The sequence below is a fragment of the Dendropsophus ebraccatus genome, chromosome 13, assembly GCF_027789765.1.
Source record: "Dendropsophus ebraccatus isolate aDenEbr1 chromosome 13, aDenEbr1.pat, whole genome shotgun sequence".
NCBI classification, from domain to species: Eukaryota; Metazoa; Chordata; class Amphibia; order Anura; family Hylidae; genus Dendropsophus; species Dendropsophus ebraccatus.
The window spans coordinates 50,536,533-50,555,164 of record NC_091466.1 but is presented as its reverse complement, the minus strand read 5'-3'; the positions used below and the strand labels follow the sequence as shown (position 1 = coordinate 50,555,164).

At 41.7% G+C, this 18,632-nt stretch overlaps 1 protein-coding gene across 3 annotated transcripts in view; it reads left to right on the top strand.

Annotated features, from left to right (window-relative positions):
• Nucleotides 1-17,251, top strand: part of ARMH4 (armadillo like helical domain containing 4) — a 115,458-nt gene extending 98,207 nt beyond the window's left edge. For 2 of the 3 annotated variants that reach the window (XM_069950115.1, XM_069950117.1), the window contains exons 7-8: nt 16,378-16,512; nt 16,658-17,251. In XM_069950115.1, coding sequence (XP_069806216.1) covers nt 16,378-16,512; nt 16,658-16,726 — 204 coding nt within the window. In that variant the 3' untranslated portion in view covers nt 16,727-17,251. The remainder of the gene's footprint in view (nt 1-16,377; nt 16,513-16,657) is intronic. The other variant, XM_069950116.1, reaches the window with a different exon arrangement.
• The last annotated feature ends 1,381 nt before the right edge of the window (nt 17,252-18,632 follow it).

The window sequence follows — 18,632 nt, the reverse complement described above, 5'->3', positions numbered from 1 at the left end:
TTGCGTTCTCTAAGCTCCCCTTATGATAACTCACAGTAGCGAGCCTGTTTCCTAGCACACTGACAAGGCAAGGAGTACAGGCACTTGTTTGCTGGTGAGGAATTTAATAAAGCACAATAAACAGTCCATCAGACCACACACACACACGTTGGTAATTGAATGAGAAGCGCTGTATTTGCTCAGGTCGCTGACAGCCCCGGCTCTATAATTAAACAATCAGCTCTTGTTCATTTTGGTGCAGTGCAGATTACTCCACACTGACTGATGTAACCGGCCAGTCATAAGAGTCATGACGCAGAGATTAGAACCTATTCACATTTCCATCAGTCGAGAAGTTCTACCGCTAATTGTATTTTAATATAGATAAAAAAAAACTTCCTTTTAGGCCCTGGGGGTCTGATTAAGCTTTAGGTCTGGTCTAGACTTGCCTCCTTCTGGGCTCTGCTCTGGAGTCTGATTGAAGGGTACTTGTTATGAAGCTGATGTTTCCAGAACATTGTGCAGATATGAATATGTCCCACACCAGCAAAGTTCAGTGCACAAGCCCTATTTGGAACTCAGCGGACGTAGGATGTATCCAAGGCAACCCAAACCATGCGGTAGCAGCTGCGCCTGCACGACATTCTGGAGCCATCAACTTTGTGAAGGGTACATTTTAGGTCTGGAGCCTGGTTTGGGGTCTGATTCATTTTAGACTTTGGTCTGGGGTCTGAGTAATTATGGAATCTGGGCTAGTGTCTTAATTAATTTAGGAGTCTGGTCTTGGTTTAATTAAGGGGTATGGTCTGGGGTTTGGTGTAATTAAGGGGTATGGTCTGGGGTTTGGTGTAATTAAAGCGTATGGTCTGGGGTTTGGTGTAATTAAAGCGTATGGTCTGGGGTTTGGTGTAATTAAGGAGTATGGTCTGGGGTTTGGTGTAATTAAGGGGTATGGTCTGGGGTTTGGTGTAATTAAGGGGTATGGTCTGGGTTTGGTGTAATTAAGGGGTATGGTCTGGGGTTTGGTGTAATTAAGGGGTATGGTCTGGGTTTGGTGTAATTAAGGGGTATGGTCTGGGGTTTGGTGTAATTAAGGGGTATGGTCTGGGTTTGGTGTAATTAAGGGGTATGGTCTGGGGTTTGGTGTAATTAAGGGGTATGGTCTGGGTTTGGTGTAATTAAGGGGTATGGTCTGGGTTTGGTGTAATTAAGGGGTATGGTCTGGGGTTTGGTGTAATTAAGGGGTATGGTCTGGGGTTTGGTGTAATTAAAGGGTATGGTCTGGGGTTTTCTGCAGGAGAACTATGAGATTGCTGTCCCCAGTATAGCCATGGATTGCTAGTCATCTGCGCAATGAGGGTGCGTCAGGCAAGAGAATGAGATGGGAGCATAGTGAGGAGTGGAGTCAAAGGTTTGAGTCAGGAACAGGTAGCAGACAGACAACCCTAGGGTTGAGGCAGAGGCAATGTCCATAAGCAAAGCCTAGGTCAGGGCAATAAGCAGTCAGAATTAGGAACCATAGGAAAAAAAAACGAGAGCCAGTACAGGTTACGAAAGTCAATCTTTGCACAGCGGGATGATTAAAGGATGATCTCTTTTAAATATGCCATTGGCCCTGATATCTATGGGAACTGGTCACCTTAGCAACATGACACTGCCGTGCACCCGGAGCACTAAGAGGTTCTTGAGTAATAAAGTACAGTCCTTGACAGGTTCCTCCGATGCTTGTCTGGACTCCCTGCAGGAACCAGGTGAAGTGAGTAACGCTGCTTACACTGTGTGTCTGAGTAATACAAAAAAAAAGTGAAGCACTACAGTTCAGCATTAATGTTTTAGAAATATATGTTGGTTTTATGTACATTATATTAGCACTTTTTGTGTTACCTTATGGGAATATTTTGTATGGTGTGTACAGTATATGCTACAACACAATTGTTTAGTTGTAGAATAGAGAAGCATTACATAGATGCACTGTATGGGATTTATATCGTTAAATGAAGGCTTAGACTGTATGTGTTCATCCATGTGAATTTCTGTGTTTTGTATTCCTTCTATGAATTGAAGTCTGTGAACAAGTCTGTATATCGGGAGACAGACAGACAATGGTTCCCTAGTGGACACAAATATGCCCAACAAATAGTCCTCGGAAAGGGTCATGCAGTAGACCAGCTAGAAGGAGAAACATGATTCTCTTTACTTTCACCTTTATATATTTATAGGGGGAGGAGTGTATGTAAGGCTAATTTCTAGCCCCCGAGTTGGTGATTTAGGAGGTCTTTTAGGTAAAAAAAAAAAAAAAAGACAGCATTTGTAAACATAGCCTTGGTAAATGTGATTGAAGCCTATAGATGATGTCTGTCCTCTACAACAATGAATCCTGCTTTTGTCTTGGACACAATGAGATCTTGAAATTGGTCTGGGGACGATGTGTGCAATGTCTTAAGGATGCCTTATTATGGGGGAATGTCAAACCGATCCTACTCCTGGGTTTATGGTGTGGGATTGCATAATGTGCCAATAATGTTCCAAGTATACTAAGAGCTTGGCATTGCACCAGTATGGTCATTTCTGTGAAGTGTCCTAGGAGGTGTTTTTCAGTAGGACAACTCCACATTGCATGTTGGTCCTGCTACAATGGCCTGCAGTGTCTCTGGACTTGCCTCACTTGAGTGCGACTGTGATACCATCGGTCGACAGTTCACAAGGGAGCTACCAGATGATTTGCATGCCCAAGTGCATTCAGCCTGGCAGAACATAACTCAGACAACCATTAATCTTCATTTACAGCATGCCAAAGCATGTAAGTGTGTTTCTTTCTGCGCATGCCAAACATGCTTAGTACTAAATAAATTAAGATTTTTTTTAGGTTTGCATTTTTTATCATTTTGCATGCTACATTAACATATCTGTCGATCCTGTGATTTCCATATCTCCACAACTTTATCTTCTTGGTGTTGTAATTTCAATTATAATTGGGTATAAATGAATCAAAGATCATCCATGGTCCTATTTTATTTGCCTTATAGCTTAGAAAGCAGACAATCATCACTAACGTTAAATACAATAGAAAATCCATTAAGTCACCCACCAACATGTACTCTACTAGTCATCTCTACGTTTTAATGCCTTTTTCTGCTTCTTTGGGTTTTTGTGATTGTCCCTGTTTGTGGTATTATTTTCCAATTCTTCTTCTCCATTTACTGTCACAAAAGCCCATTTTTCCATTTCCAACGTGGAATTGCTCCTATGTATTGATCGAGATGGAGCCCTTGTAATGAACCTGCGTCAACCCTCATTAATCTCCCACAATCACGTACCTTGTGCATTGCTGAACCCCCACTCAGTCTGTACTAATAAAATCTCTTGTGTTACCAAGTAACATAGGAGGAACTCTATTAAAGATTTTCTTAAAATTTGATACCTTATTTTTTATTTATTTATTTATTTTATTTAAGAATTATTAAAGGCATTAGCAAAATATACCTTTATTTAAAAATCCATGGGATTACTGAGCAATGAGGTTCCTTATTCTGATTATTACTTTGCTACCCACCAAATTCAGGTAGGATCAGCTGATTATTGTATGTGTATGGAAGTCTCTTGACCATTAGCTAATGGCAGATGTCAGGGAAGATAAGGATTAGAAGTTGCCATCTTTCTCAATGGAGATGTGGATTCTCTAAGCCGTAATCGGCTGGGCACTGACTAGACATAGGTGCAAAGTCCAAGGGATTTTCTCATTTGTCATCCTTAAAGGCCTTTTACATGGGCCGATTGCCGTTCAGGAGTGTTGCTCCTGATAAAATTTTGGGTCTTCCTGTGTAAACAGGGTTCTGTGTGGCCGATAATGATAATAGGAAATGTAAATCTGTGCTGTATATGTATATCTGTGCTGGGAGTTACCAGATTTCTGTCAGTGTATACTTACCAACTGCACTCCTTGTGATTCAACATCCCGGTCTACAGTCCTCCTGCCACTACTGTATCTTCAGGCCCCGCCTACCCCAGAAATGATCGATAGCCAATCGGTCGTCCAGAAGGCTGAAGACCTGGATGCCGGATCACAAACAGCTCGGATGGTAAGTATGCACTACTGCTTGTGATCTGGCTATATACATATCTGTGCTGTCAGTTTCTAGGGCTGCAGAAAAGATACAAGGATCATTTGTGCAGCATGGCGCTTGATTTGTTTTGATGTGTAAAGGCACTGCAAAGGAGTGCTGTTCTAGCTGATTGGCTGCTGTGGCCACCCTTGATGGACAAATCGTTAGGTGTAAAAGGACCCTTAAGGATGTGTGGACTTTCCTGGTCAGATTCCCCTATCACAGTCCCCATAATAACCACTCTTCACTTATAATATTGGTAGCAGTAGCACTGATGGGGCAGTAGTGTAATGGGAAATAAAGCTAAGGGTTGTCACGAGGAAGCAAAAGGGCAGAAGATAAACTGGGAATCTAATCAGGCTACAGCCAAGGATCAAAACCACAGATGCTTTGCCATCCAAAGGGCAAGGCGGGAGGCAAGAACAGAAACACAAAGTGCACTAAGAAAAGCCAGGCAAAGTCTGAACGTGAATCTGCAGGCAAGGTTCAGTAAATACACCACCAAGATTGACCTTATCAGCAAGTACCAATGTCCCAGAAATCTGATCCCTCAAATAGTGATGAGGTCAACCAGATCCAGAAGGACCATGACTGAACAGCAATAGTTTGCCAAATGAGGCCGAGTCCGGCAGATATTGCTCAGTCAGCTGATCGTTGTCTCTAAACATGTTGAAAACTCATCTGCCGCCGACCATGCATCGCTTTGTGTACTAGCAATGCACAGCCAACAGCTGATGACACTGTAAAGTAAAATAATAAAGTTTATACTTACATGTCTAGGTTCCTCCGGTGTCCTGCAGCCATTACCCAGCGTTTCCTGCTCCACTCATCCTGTAATCTGTACTGACAGGATGTTCAGCCAATTACTGGCCATTGGGCTGTCCTGTCTTGGCCAGTGATTGGCTGAGCTGCCTGCCACTGAAGAGACAGGGCCAGAAGTGGCAGAGGTAGCTGTGGGGAGCAGAAAGACGCAGTGAAATTGCACCAGGACACCAGGGGAGCATAGGTAAGTATAAACTTTATTCTTTTCTATGTGAAAGCAAGGGGCTGCACAGACGTCGTTAACAATATATATACATCCCTTGCTACACAATCATTGAGCTGTGTAATAGGCTCAATAAGCAAATCGGCGTTCGCTTACATGGCTCATCGGGCCATATAATACGGCCTTAAGAGAAGAAGGCTGGCTATGCCAGGAGTCGAGTGAGGTGAGTAATTATGTTGAAATTCAACATGCCTGATATTTTGTTCGGAGGGACAAGAGCTACTTCTGCAAGAGAGACCTTTTTCTCCCATTGACCATATTCATGGGTGATGTGTAAACCCCTCTGATTGATTATTCTTGCAGAACTGTAATGACAACCAACTATCAACCTTCGTTGACCTTGACAGTTGTATCAAAGGAACAACAACATCTTTCTTTCCATGAATTGGTTAAGCCACACGTCTCAAACATTATAGATACGATGCAAATGTTACCAATGATAAACCCATGAATTACATCCTTATTTAGCCGTCGTGTTTTTAGAATGGAGGCCTGCTATCTGCTTGAGATCTCCAGCTTTTTTTTTCAATAAACCAGTGCACAATGGCCGAGGCCCTCACTGTGCCGAGTCCTTAGGGAGGTGATTTTGTTATGTCATGAGAAGAGGAGGCTAAATATTCCTGTCTCACAATAGATCCCTGGAGCAAAAGATAAGGGCTCTACTAGGAGCTGAGACCATGTGTTGTCTGCAAAAATCCTATCAGTGTCAGAAATGACATCACAGTCTTCAAGGTTAACGGATTGCTTACCCTGGAGAGGACAGCAGCCTTTAACCATTTCTTCTCATCTATTATCATCAGACGTCCCTGGCCCACAGTCACTCTTAATGGGTTAGAATAAGCAGGATACATTTTTCTTTCTTGGAGATGACGGAGGTTCCTGATGATAAGAGAAGCCGAATATCCTATCAGTTACTGATTCTGACAGCTGTCTATAATATTTGATAAATATTTCAAGAAAACTGGAGGTAGAAAAATGCCACAACCATGAATTCTTATGGTACATTAACATTTCAGTCTAGTCGTGTACAGTCAATTGTTTAAAAGGAAATTAAAGGATTTTGCTAGGCTGTTTGCAAAGGGTTTTACTGTTGCTTAGCAACAGGAATTGCTGTCAGTGGGTGACTATGCTACATCACTATACTCACTTAAACAATAGTGAGTACTACTACCAAAGTGCTGGTGAACTATATCGATGGCCCCTATCAATGTTGGTGGATAGGGAGCTTTGACATGTCAGCGTACGTATTCTTTCTAGTAGCCATGAAATTTTTATTCAACAAACCTACTTATTAGAGATATTCCTGGTTAGTGATAAAATTCCCTGAGTCGATCAACACTTGCTCCTCTTACACAGACTGCTCCTTATACCCAAAGACAATGGGGGAGATTTATCAAAGGGTGTAAAATTTAGACTGGTGCAAACTGCCCACAGCAACCAATCACAGCTCAGCTTTCCTTTCAGAACTGCCTAAAGCTGAGCTGTGATTGGTTGCTGTGGGTAGTTTGCACCAGTCTAAATTTTACACCCTTTGATAAATCTCCCCCAATGACTCCACAGGGAGTTCTGTGTGGCCGATAATGATAATAGGAAATGTAAATCTGTGCTGTATATGTATATCTGTGCTGGGAGTTACCAGATTTCTGTCAGTGTATACTTACCAACTGCACTCCTTGTGATTCAACATCCCGGTCTACAGTCCTCCTGCCACTACTGTATCTTCAGGCCCCGCCTACCCCAGAAATGATCGATAGCCAATCGGTCGTCCAGAAGGCTGAAGACCTGGATGCCGGATCACAAACAGCTCGGATGGTAAGTATGCACTACTGCTTGTGATCTGGCTATATACATATCTGTGCTGTCAGTTTCTAGGGCTGCAGAAAAGATACAAGGATCATTTGTGCAGCATGGCGCTTGATTTGTTTTGATGTGTAAAGGCACTGCAAAGGAGTGCTGTTCTAGCTGATTGGCTGCTGTGGCCACCCTTGATGGACAAATCGTTAGGTGTAAAAGGACCCTTAAGGATGTGTGGACTTTCCTGGTCAGATTCCCCTATCACAGTCCCCATAATAACCACTCTTCACTTATAATATTGGTAGCAGTAGCACTGATGGGGCAGTAGTGTAATGGGAAATAAAGCTAAGGGTTGTCACGAGGAAGCAAAAGGGCAGAAGATAAACTGGGAATCTAATCAGGCTACAGCCAAGGATCAAAACCACAGATGCTTTGCCATCCAAAGGGCAAGGCGGGAGGCAAGAACAGAAACACAAAGTGCACTAAGAAAAGCCAGGCAAAGTCTGAACGTGAATCTGCAGGCAAGGTTCAGTAAATACACCACCAAGATTGACCTTATCAGCAAGTACCAATGTCCCAGAAATCTGATCCCTCAAATAGTGATGAGGTCAACCAGATCCAGAAGGACCATGACTGAACAGCAATAGTTTGCCAAATGAGGCCGAGTCCGGCAGATATTGCTCAGTCAGCTGATCGTTGTCTCTAAACATGTTGAAAACTCATCTGCCGCCGACCATGCATCGCTTTGTGTACTAGCAATGCACAGCCAACAGCTGATGACACTGTAAAGTAAAATAATAAAGTTTATACTTACATGTCTAGGTTCCTCCGGTGTCCTGCAGCCATTACCCAGCGTTTCCTGCTCCACTCATCCTGTAATCTGTACTGACAGGATGTTCAGCCAATTACTGGCCATTGGGCTGTCCTGTCTTGGCCAGTGATTGGCTGAGCTGCCTGCCACTGAAGAGACAGGGCCAGAAGTGGCAGAGGTAGCTGTGGGGAGCAGAAAGACGCAGTGAAATTGCACCAGGACACCAGGGGAGCATAGGTAAGTATAAACTTTATTCTTTTCTATGTGAAAGCAAGGGGCTGCACAGACGTCGTTAACAATATATATACATCCCTTGCTACACAATCATTGAGCTGTGTAATAGGCTCAATAAGCAAATCGGCGTTCGCTTACATGGCTCATCGGGCCATATAATACGGCCTTAAGAGAAGAAGGCTGGCTATGCCAGGAGTCGAGTGAGGTGAGTAATTATGTTGAAATTCAACATGCCTGATATTTTGTTCGGAGGGACAAGAGCTACTTCTGCAAGAGAGACCTTTTTCTCCCATTGACCATATTCATGGGTGATGTGTAAACCCCTCTGATTGATTATTCTTGCAGAACTGTAATGACAACCAACTATCAACCTTCGTTGACCTTGACAGTTGTATCAAAGGAACAACAACATCTTTCTTTCCATGAATTGGTTAAGCCACACGTCTCAAACATTATAGATACGATGCAAATGTTACCAATGATAAACCCATGAATTACATCCTTATTTAGCCGTCGTGTTTTTAGAATGGAGGCCTGCTATCTGCTTGAGATCTCCAGCTTTTTTTTTCAATAAACCAGTGCACAATGGCCGAGGCCCTCACTGTGCCGAGTCCTTAGGGAGGTGATTTTGTTATGTCATGAGAAGAGGAGGCTAAATATTCCTGTCTCACAATAGATCCCTGGAGCAAAAGATAAGGGCTCTACTAGGAGCTGAGACCATGTGTTGTCTGCAAAAATCCTATCAGTGTCAGAAATGACATCACAGTCTTCAAGGTTAACGGATTGCTTACCCTGGAGAGGACAGCAGCCTTTAACCATTTCTTCTCATCTATTATCATCAGACGTCCCTGGCCCACAGTCACTCTTAATGGGTTAGAATAAGCAGGATACATTTTTCTTTCTTGGAGATGACGGAGGTTCCTGATGATAAGAGAAGCCGAATATCCTATCAGTTACTGATTCTGACAGCTGTCTATAATATTTGATAAATATTTCAAGAAAACTGGAGGTAGAAAAATGCCACAACCATGAATTCTTATGGTACATTAACATTTCAGTCTAGTCGTGTACAGTCAATTGTTTAAAAGGAAATTAAAGGATTTTGCTAGGCTGTTTGCAAAGGGTTTTACTGTTGCTTAGCAACAGGAATTGCTGTCAGTGGGTGACTATGCTACATCACTATACTCACTTAAACAATAGTGAGTACTACTACCAAAGTGCTGGTGAACTATATCGATGGCCCCTATCAATGTTGGTGGATAGGGAGCTTTGACATGTCAGCGTACGTATTCTTTCTAGTAGCCATGAAATTTTTATTCAACAAACCTACTTATTAGAGATATTCCTGGTTAGTGATAAAATTCCCTGAGTCGATCAACACTTGCTCCTCTTACACAGACTGCTCCTTATACCCAAAGACAATGGGGGAGATTTATCAAAGGGTGTAAAATTTAGACTGGTGCAAACTGCCCACAGCAACCAATCACAGCTCAGCTTTCCTTTCAGCACTGCCTAAAGCTGAGCTGTGATTGGTTGCTGTGGGTAGTTTGCACCAGTCTAAATTTTACACCCTTTGATAAATCTCCCCCAATGACTCCACAGGGAGTTGAAACGTTGTATCTTGCCTTGATGCTTCAATAAATTTGTGAAGATTACTGAACCTGTGTGGATGCTGCCGGACTTTGCCTTTTCTGAACTCTGTTTACCGGCTACTACTGGGATTATAGCTGTACCAGCGCGCATCCCCTACGCATAAGACTTGGGTCTATCTGGTGCTGTTGGAACCTCCTCCTGCTTTTCATGCTCCTTATACCCTATCTGTTACCAAAACCTTTCTTTCTATAAACAAGTGTCACTGACTGCTCATTGTGCCCCCTCTCTCACAGACTGCTTTATACTCTTTCACAGACTCCTTATGTACTCTCTCATCAACGCTTTATTTCCCCATCTCCCACAAACTGCTCCCTATGCCCCCATCTCTTACAGACTGCTATTTATGCCCTATTTTTCACAGACCTATGGCATGTCATATTTTATTTTAGTAGCCACCCAATTTTTACTCTCATTCACCTGGTGCACAAGATGGGGAGGAGTGGCACAGAGGATAAAACCCCTTCATCAGGGTAATAAGTTTGTCTGGTCAGTGATTAGGATGATGAACTCATTTGTGACTTAGGGCCCTATTAAACCAACAGATTATCTGACAGATTTTTTTGAGCCAAAGCCAGGAATGGACTATACACAGAGAACAGGTAACAAAGGAAAGACTGAGATTTCTCCTCTTTTCAAATCCATTTCTGGCTTTGGCTTAAAAAAATCTGTCAGATCTCTGGTATTGTTCAGCGAACCTGTCAGAGTGTTTGGGTTCGTCAACGTTATCTGAACCCATTTACTCAGTGTTTGATTCCCCGCGGCTGCAGAAGTTGGATGCCACCCTAGGGAGCCCTAAAAAACATGGATACAGCCTAAGGCTTATGGCTGTATCCATGTTTTCCTGGCAGCCTTGACACTACATTTCTGGCACTGGGTACTGTACATCTCCTGTGATTGAATTTGGGTTGCCTGCTATCTCTTTCAATGAGAGGCCTTGCGTGCTCTCTGTTCCTCTCCGCCCAAAGAATTGACATTGGTAGTCAGAAATATTTCTTCACATACTACTGTAGGGTCTTTCGGTGGACCCAGTGGTTAAACCCAAACCCAAGGGCATCCCACCATTATGATCCCCGAAATCAGCTTTACATCAATTTAGTAGCTTTCAATCTCTCAGCAGCGCCCCTGGAGGGGAAATGAAACGTTACAATCAGAGAGCCAGCTGTAATATACGCACATACCAAGTCTACCATAGTGAGAGATGATCTTTGTAGCTGTTCTGCACAAAACTATGTAACATACAATATCATTGCTATTCATTGTAAATACACAAGTAGTGATTTATAATGAAGATAAGACAAAGAAGGGGGGGGGGGAGTACTGTCAGATCTCTTAAATAAAGCTCCTTTTTATGGCAAAAATCTCGTAACCTAAGATTGTGATGTAGCATTACACATACTCCCAGTCACCGGAGTGTGTAATCATGAAGATTTATTATATTGTTTGATCATTGTGTGGAGAAGCGTAGATGACAGCTGTTGAAAAATTGATACATTAACGCACATTACGGGAATTTTAGTAGAATTAATGTATATTTTATATAACATAGCAGGAATCTGAAGCAAAGGTGACCTTTAAGCTACAATCATGAATATTCCTTGTTCTTATATTAAGCTTGGGTTTTTCCTTAAAGCACTAAAAGTTATAAAAAAAAATTAATTTATGGATCATTTAAGATCTTGCAATTTTTTTCGCCTTTTAAATGAATTTAAAGGATCATAATATTAACCCATGTTTGCATTCAGTTGTAATTCTAGCCACGTTTTCACACATCTGGATCATGTTAGCATTGCAGCAACTGGTCAGTAGAGATGAGCGAACCTCGAGCATGCTTAAGTCCATCCGGACCCGGACTTTCGCATTTGATTAGCGGTGGCTGCTGAACTTGGATAAAGCCCTAAGGCTATGTGGAAAACATGGATATAGTCATTGGCTGTATCCATGTTTTCCAGACAACCTTAGAGCTTTATCCAAGTTCAGCAGCCGCCACTAATCAAATGCCGAATGATCGGGTTCGGATGGACTCGAACCCGAACCCCGTTCGCTCATCTCTACTGGTCAGTCATTGACAGACAACCCCATCTGCATAATGATGGAAAATAGAGAAAATCCCTTAACTCCAACTCACTCCAACTCCTCACTCTTTACCTGCTTTGAACACCGCTGAAAGCTAATCTTTGAAGAGATGGTTTGGCTAGGCTAAGCTCTACTTTCCTTCTAGAAGGTTTTTTTTAGTTTATAGGTATGGAAAACCTTGCTCAAAGTTATTGCCTTGCCTGTAAACAAAATATTAAGGGTATGCAAGGTATAGTGGTCTATTGGAACACTATACTAGCAGAAGCAAAATACAAGCAATATTATTGGCCTTGAACTTAATTCACAAGTCACAGACTTCAGACCTAAATATTTGGCCCCAAATGTGTAAAGCAAATGTACCACGGGAGGCCTGCCTCCAGTACTTAACGCCCTGCCGATACCTGGGAAAAGAAACGGCGCCGCACACGGGACCCGGGCCGTGGTTCAAAAAACTGCAGCACTGGCTTCCCCGTGCCGGCGCAGTTCTATCCATGTGAAAAGCTTAAAGCAAATGTACTGATGGTACATTTGCTTTAAAGTATTGTACCAGCAATAAAATTACATTCACTCAATTTAGAAGACAGTGTGCAGACTGCTCAGCAGACTCTGCTTCTTGCTCCATGCTGAATGCTGAATTTCCTCCTTTCATAAGCAGGTATATCAGACAAAGCCTGTAAACAATATGGAATTTGAACTATTCTGTGAAAATGCAGAGAATGATTATTACTTTCATTGTCCATTTGCACAGAAAATTACCAGTTTATGCACTGTATTCTACGCAGGTTACGATACACTGTCTTTGGTGTTGTGCAACATCACCAGGTGAGCCTGACTAAATGATAGGCTGTTTTATGTAAAAAAGTCCAACAGGACATAGAAAACAAGTAGATGCAACCGCTTCAGCACATGTAGCGCCTTCTTGTTTTTTTGTTTTATACGCCGTATATTCCCCATACATAGACTGTTGTCTTGCATGGTCTTTAGCACGAATCTAAAAATTGATGGTTTGTCTTCCTGCTTGTGCACAGTCATCCCAATTCAGTGCAGGGGGGAGATATAACTGTGTAGTTGTAGTTGCACAACTGCACAGCCCTTGCTATGATCAGGCAGAGAGCTTCAGCAGCTTTCTGCATGATCTTTTAGGTGGTAGGCAGTGTGGTACACTTCTGATACACGAATTCCAGCCAACAACACCCATGTCTTATTGGGTGAGTGATGCATGCTGTGTTTTCACATAGGTTACACACCACTAACTTTAGTCCTGGCTGCCAGACACCTTTGGCAGTAATTTCTTTCATAGGAACAAAAGATGTAGAATGCTGGCTTTTATCATGTCCTTTTCATCCCAACATCTGCTGCTAGAGGAGAGTCAGATGGGTTCCATGCATAGTAAATTTTCAGGTTTTTAATAATCTCCCAGGTCTCTATAGAGATCAACATACTAGAGATACCCAGCTAACTTATCTGATTTAAAAATGATAAGATAAAAAGCAGAAATTGGCTGTTTTTTACCCATCGGAGCAGCTGCCACTAGGAAGAAATAGACGTAAAGTGATAAATTGCAGCCAGGTCCTCTTTATATGCCATACATGATCTTCATGGTCATGGTATTCATTTCTGGACCAGTGATGCATGTTACCTGCACTAGTTAAAGATATATAAAAGAATCGAGAATCCTGCACTGTCTTACCAGTGCTAATAATATTACACGTGTCTCATAACATCCAATGGCTTGTGTGTACTTCATTGAAAAGTGTTGGTTTTTTTATGGTCAATAGCTTTTTTATAATCTTAGCAACTAGAGATGAGCGAACGGGGTTCGGGTTCGAGTCCATCCGAACCCGAACGATCGGCATTTGATTAGTGGCGGCTGCTGAACTTGGATAAAGCTCTAAGGTTGTCTGGAAAACATGGATACAGCCAATGACTTTATCCATGTTTTCCACATAGCCTTAGGGCTTTATCCAAGTTCAGCAGCCACCGCTAATCAAATGCCGAAAGTTCGGGTTCGAATGGACTCGAGCATGCTTGAGGTTCGCTCATCTCTATTAGCAACCGAATAGAATGCTTTGTTGTGCCCCTCTTAATATGGTTTGATAGAAACCGCAATAAATGTCCTAGTACAAGTACCTTCCATAAAGAGTTACTAATAGTATTCACAAATATATGTGTAAGCCTTTCCCGAAACTAGACGGAAAGAAATGCCTTAGATCTCCAATGCTTCAAAGGCTATGTGCTTGACAAAAATACCGCTCTGCTCTTAGTTCTTATGCATAATTTACAATGGGATACTCAGGCTTTCAACCATATTTTTATATAGAATGCAGAAGAAAAGCCAGCACTGGATAACCATGTGTACCGCATGGGACCAACCATTGTGCCAGTCCAGGTACAGGAACATAGGAGTAAGATAGGAGTAAGGTCACATTTGGAGCTGTTTTTTTATTGATCACCACTGGTACAGTGCAATGTTTTGTCTGTGTTGCCTTTATACATTTTTACAGTATGTAGCTTATTACCTGTTTTTTTTTTTTTATTGAAAGTTACTCTGCAGATGCAAAGATCTTGGGTAGCGTTGAGTGGACTTGGGGAACTGTTCCAGTTTAGGCCACGTTCTCCAAACACGAATGCTCGCCATTTGACTCTTGGTGTCTGGCAAAGTTGGATGGAGGCCTAAGGCTGCTAGGGAAACAAGGAAAAAGCCTATGGCTGTATGGCCATGTTTTCCAGGACTCCCTGGGGCGGCATCCAACTTCTCCAGACACTGGGAGTCAAATGCTGAGCATTTGGGTTCAGAGAAGATGGCTGAACCTGAACAGTTTGGCATTTCCGCTCAACACTAATCTTCGGTCACACATATTTGCACAAATCCCTGGGTTGCACCAACATTTAGTGACCTTTCCCTGGTCTAGCTCACCAGGTAGTTAGGAAGGGACCCAATATTGCTTAAGGGTGCGTTCACACGTACAGGATCCACAGCAGATCTGCAGCATATCAATGTAACTAAATAACTGAACACAGCAACAAATTTGTGGCATCAAATCTGCTGCGGATCCTGTACGAGGGGAGGGGAGGGCGGGTGCAATGCGCTTAATTTTTAACAATTTATTTCTGCACACAGGTGAGCAGAATTTCACTATGAAAAACCTGAATTCCCCTTTAGCTTTGCCTTCAGATCTTGACAAATTTTGAAATCTTGCAAAACTGATATGTATTTCTAATTGTTTATGTTATCTTCTGATGTAACTTATTTTTATAATGTTTTATGTCTAAAACTGTACACAGTTACTCAACAGGGTTCCCTTGCAAATCACCAGTTACCCTACATTTTAGTGTTATTTAGGGGCACATGAGGAAGGGGGAGGTGTTTCCCTTCAAAGCGCTTTGTCTGTACTCACTAATAAATATACATTTTATTATTTTTACTTGTCTTTTATTTAGGTAGCTGGTACGGGTGTCATACATTCATACATACACCGACTGTTCTTAAGAGTTAGTTTTGCATCTTCAGCCGACTACAGGCTGGGCATGAAATATAGTGAATTCTATATTATTATTTTTGTTTAAGACAATTATTGGTGTTGTGCCTGCAGCACAATTAAGGTGAGCTTGCTATACCCATATATATATATATATATATATATATATATATATATATATATATCCTTTCAAGTCAAGACTTACTCTATCTTGGAGTCTCAGAACATTGATTGGGAATTTTATGCCAAGCCAAACAATCTCTGCAAAAGAAAAGACATTCCATCTGCAGACAGCTGTTTCAGGGATGTTGCCCCTCTTCAGTGCAGAGCAGGGTGTTAGCTGGCTAGTGAGAGGTCTATTGACATAGGTCCAAGGGGTACTACTTTTTCTTAAGGAAAGTCTGTCATACAGATGTGTGGAGACTAAGGGTCTATTCACACGTCAGTAAATTTTTTAACTCTGCACATTTAAGTCCGCTATTTTTCATTAACAATTCGCAACTTTTCAACCGTATTGCATCCGTATTTTTTGCTGATCTGCAAAATTATAAATTGTGGTTAATATTAACCTAGTCACTATTTGTGGATTGTGGATCCTATTGGGTGCTATTGGTGTGTCAGTTTAGGAATTTCAGTCCACGCCAGGGCCTGTTCTTTTTTTTTTTTTTTAACAGTACAGATCACAGCCCTGTACACAACTATGGATGTGTAAATGGAGCCATTAGACTACATTGATCCTATTTTCTGTCCGCAATTGCGGATAGAATTACGGACATGTGAATAGGACCTTGCAGGCCATTGCTGCTCCACTGGGAATTCTGGCAAAAAAGGATATGCAAAAGAGGAAAAGGCGCAGAAAGTCGACCAAATAATAAAATTTCCATATTTTGGGTGTAGCCATTAATGTACAAACATAGTTGAAATCAATGCATCATATGCTATAAAATGATATTTAAAAAAAACTAATTTTTTTGGGCTGATCTCAGGTTCTTTTTATAAATGAGGTATGTATTTTTTACACTTAAAGTGACTGTCGTAGCAAAAGCCAAACTGAAAGAAACTAATCCAAATGACAGAATTGTAATGCAAAATAATTCAGATGCTGGGCTATGTAAGGTATTACTGTTAATCTTGGGATTTCATGGGGTTAATAGCACTAGAGAGACAGAATGCTGAATATTTATGCGTCTGCTATTTCCCATGCAGGCAGGATACATGTCTGGTATGCTGGTACCTGTGGGAGTTGGTATAGCTGGAGCACTTTTTATCCTTGGAGTTCTGTACAGCATAAAGATTATGAACCGCCGCAGGAGGAATGGCTTCAAACGACATAAAAGAAAGGTAAGTAACAGTATTGGCTTTTCCATTCATCATGATATAGCTTCCAGTATAGTATGTAGCCCAGCACCCCACCACAAGCCCCTAGCCCCCATGACTGAGGTGTCAGAATACAGGTTAATGGCTGGTCTTTTTTTGTTTTCCCAAGCAGAGAGAGTTTAACAGCATGCAAGACCGTGTCATGCTCTTGGCGGACAGTTCAGAAGATGAATTTTGATTGGAAATACTTCAGACACCCTGGGATTCGATGACAGTTCTGCAAGAAAGTGAATAGAGTTCCTGCAATGTCACTGCTATCAGCCAGCTGTATAACACCCTGTAGTGATTATCATGCATTGAGGTCGACAGCATGCTGTCTTGTACATGTTTGTTTTTATACAACAGTGAAATGATACGTGTTAATATGCAAAGTCCTTCTAGTGTACGTGTGATACGTTTTATAGCAAGCTATTTTTTGTACGTTGTAAGAATTTGCTGTCACTAATGCAGGTGATGTAAATAGTAGGTATGAGCAAAACTAGGCTGGTGGTGCATGGGCAGCTTTGTCATCACAGTGCCAGGAGGCCTGATAACCGGTTGTGCAAGATTGAAAAAACATGGCTGCGATTTTCCAGAATTGGCACAACTCTTGTGTATCGGTTGTGTCTGGTGCTGCAACTCATACCCATTCAAGTGGATAGGGCCAAGCTGCAGCTATAAATACAACCGGTGGAAAGGGGTGGCACTGTTTAAAGGGGTTATCCAGTCCTACAAAAACATGGCCACTTTCTTTCAGAGACAACACGACTCTTGTCTCCCCCAATCTGGAGACAAGAGTGGGGCTGTCTCTGGAAAAGAGTGGCCATGTTTTTGTAGCGCTGGATAACCCCTTTAAGGGAAAAAATTACAACATTTGTAGTATTTGACAACCCTTTGATTACCCCCTGAATTTCATAGAAACGTTAGTTTGTGTTGCCACCAAAAATGTGATTTGATTTGATTCATGGTCCAAGGTTTTCAGCATTACAGCAATGAAGTAGCCCATTATGCTTTTTTATTTATAATAATATAATAATGTTGCCCTAGTCTAAAAAAGAGAGAGAGAAACCCGTTGATGCATTTTCCAAAGAACATTAGTTACGGACCAATGGGGGAAATTTATCAAATGTGGTGTAAAATGAAACTGGCCCTGTTGCCCCTAGCAACCAATCAGATTCCACCTTTCATTTTCCAAAGAGTCTGTGAGGAATGAAAAGTGGAATCTGATTGGTTGCTAGGGGCAACTGAGCCAGTTTCACATTATACCGTGTTTGATAAATGTCTCTCATAGTTCCCAAAATTATCAGATTCCTCCAGTTACACTCCTGGTACGTCCTGTAACCAAAATTGCCACTTTTCGGCAGGTTTTACATCTACCTGCACCTACCTACTGTCCATCAAGAAAAACACAAGGCAATAAAAAAGTGAATGAATAGAGTTTTGAAACACAAACAGTTAATAGAAGGGAAAGGGGTAAAATTAGAAACAAACCATAAAAATATTATCATATACCAACAATTTTTTGTGGTCTGTACTACAATAAAAAAGACTTCATAGACAACACCGCCATTGGTGGGCCTGGTGGAAGAATGCTGCCAAGCGTACGCCTCACACATAGACAACTGTATGCGTATACACTTTAATTTATCTGCTATTTACTCCAATACAGATGTATTGAAAAATATAGCCTGCTATATAGTTGAATACAATATTGGTATGCATACCAGCCCAGTGCAGGTCAAAGACATACTCTTTTGGCATATGGCTGGTAAATAAAAGACTATTGGAATGCTAGATGTATACTAGAATTTCTAAGCATATACTTCAAACTTGGGATTTGCAAGTAGTGTATATGAATTTAGGAAAGGTTTTGTAACGCTTTTTAATTTTTCAACTACATGCTATTAATAGAAATGACCTATCGTTGTCCCCTTTATTAGAGATGATCGAACAGCGGAAAATCTTAGGTTCTATCGAACTCGAACCGTGCCGAACCTTCCGCATTTTATTCCCGATGCCTTCCCGGTCCGTTGGGAAGGAGGAGACAGCCCGGGTCCCTTCTGGAATTCCGGGATTCAGCCTAGGTATCCCGCTAGGTATTTTCC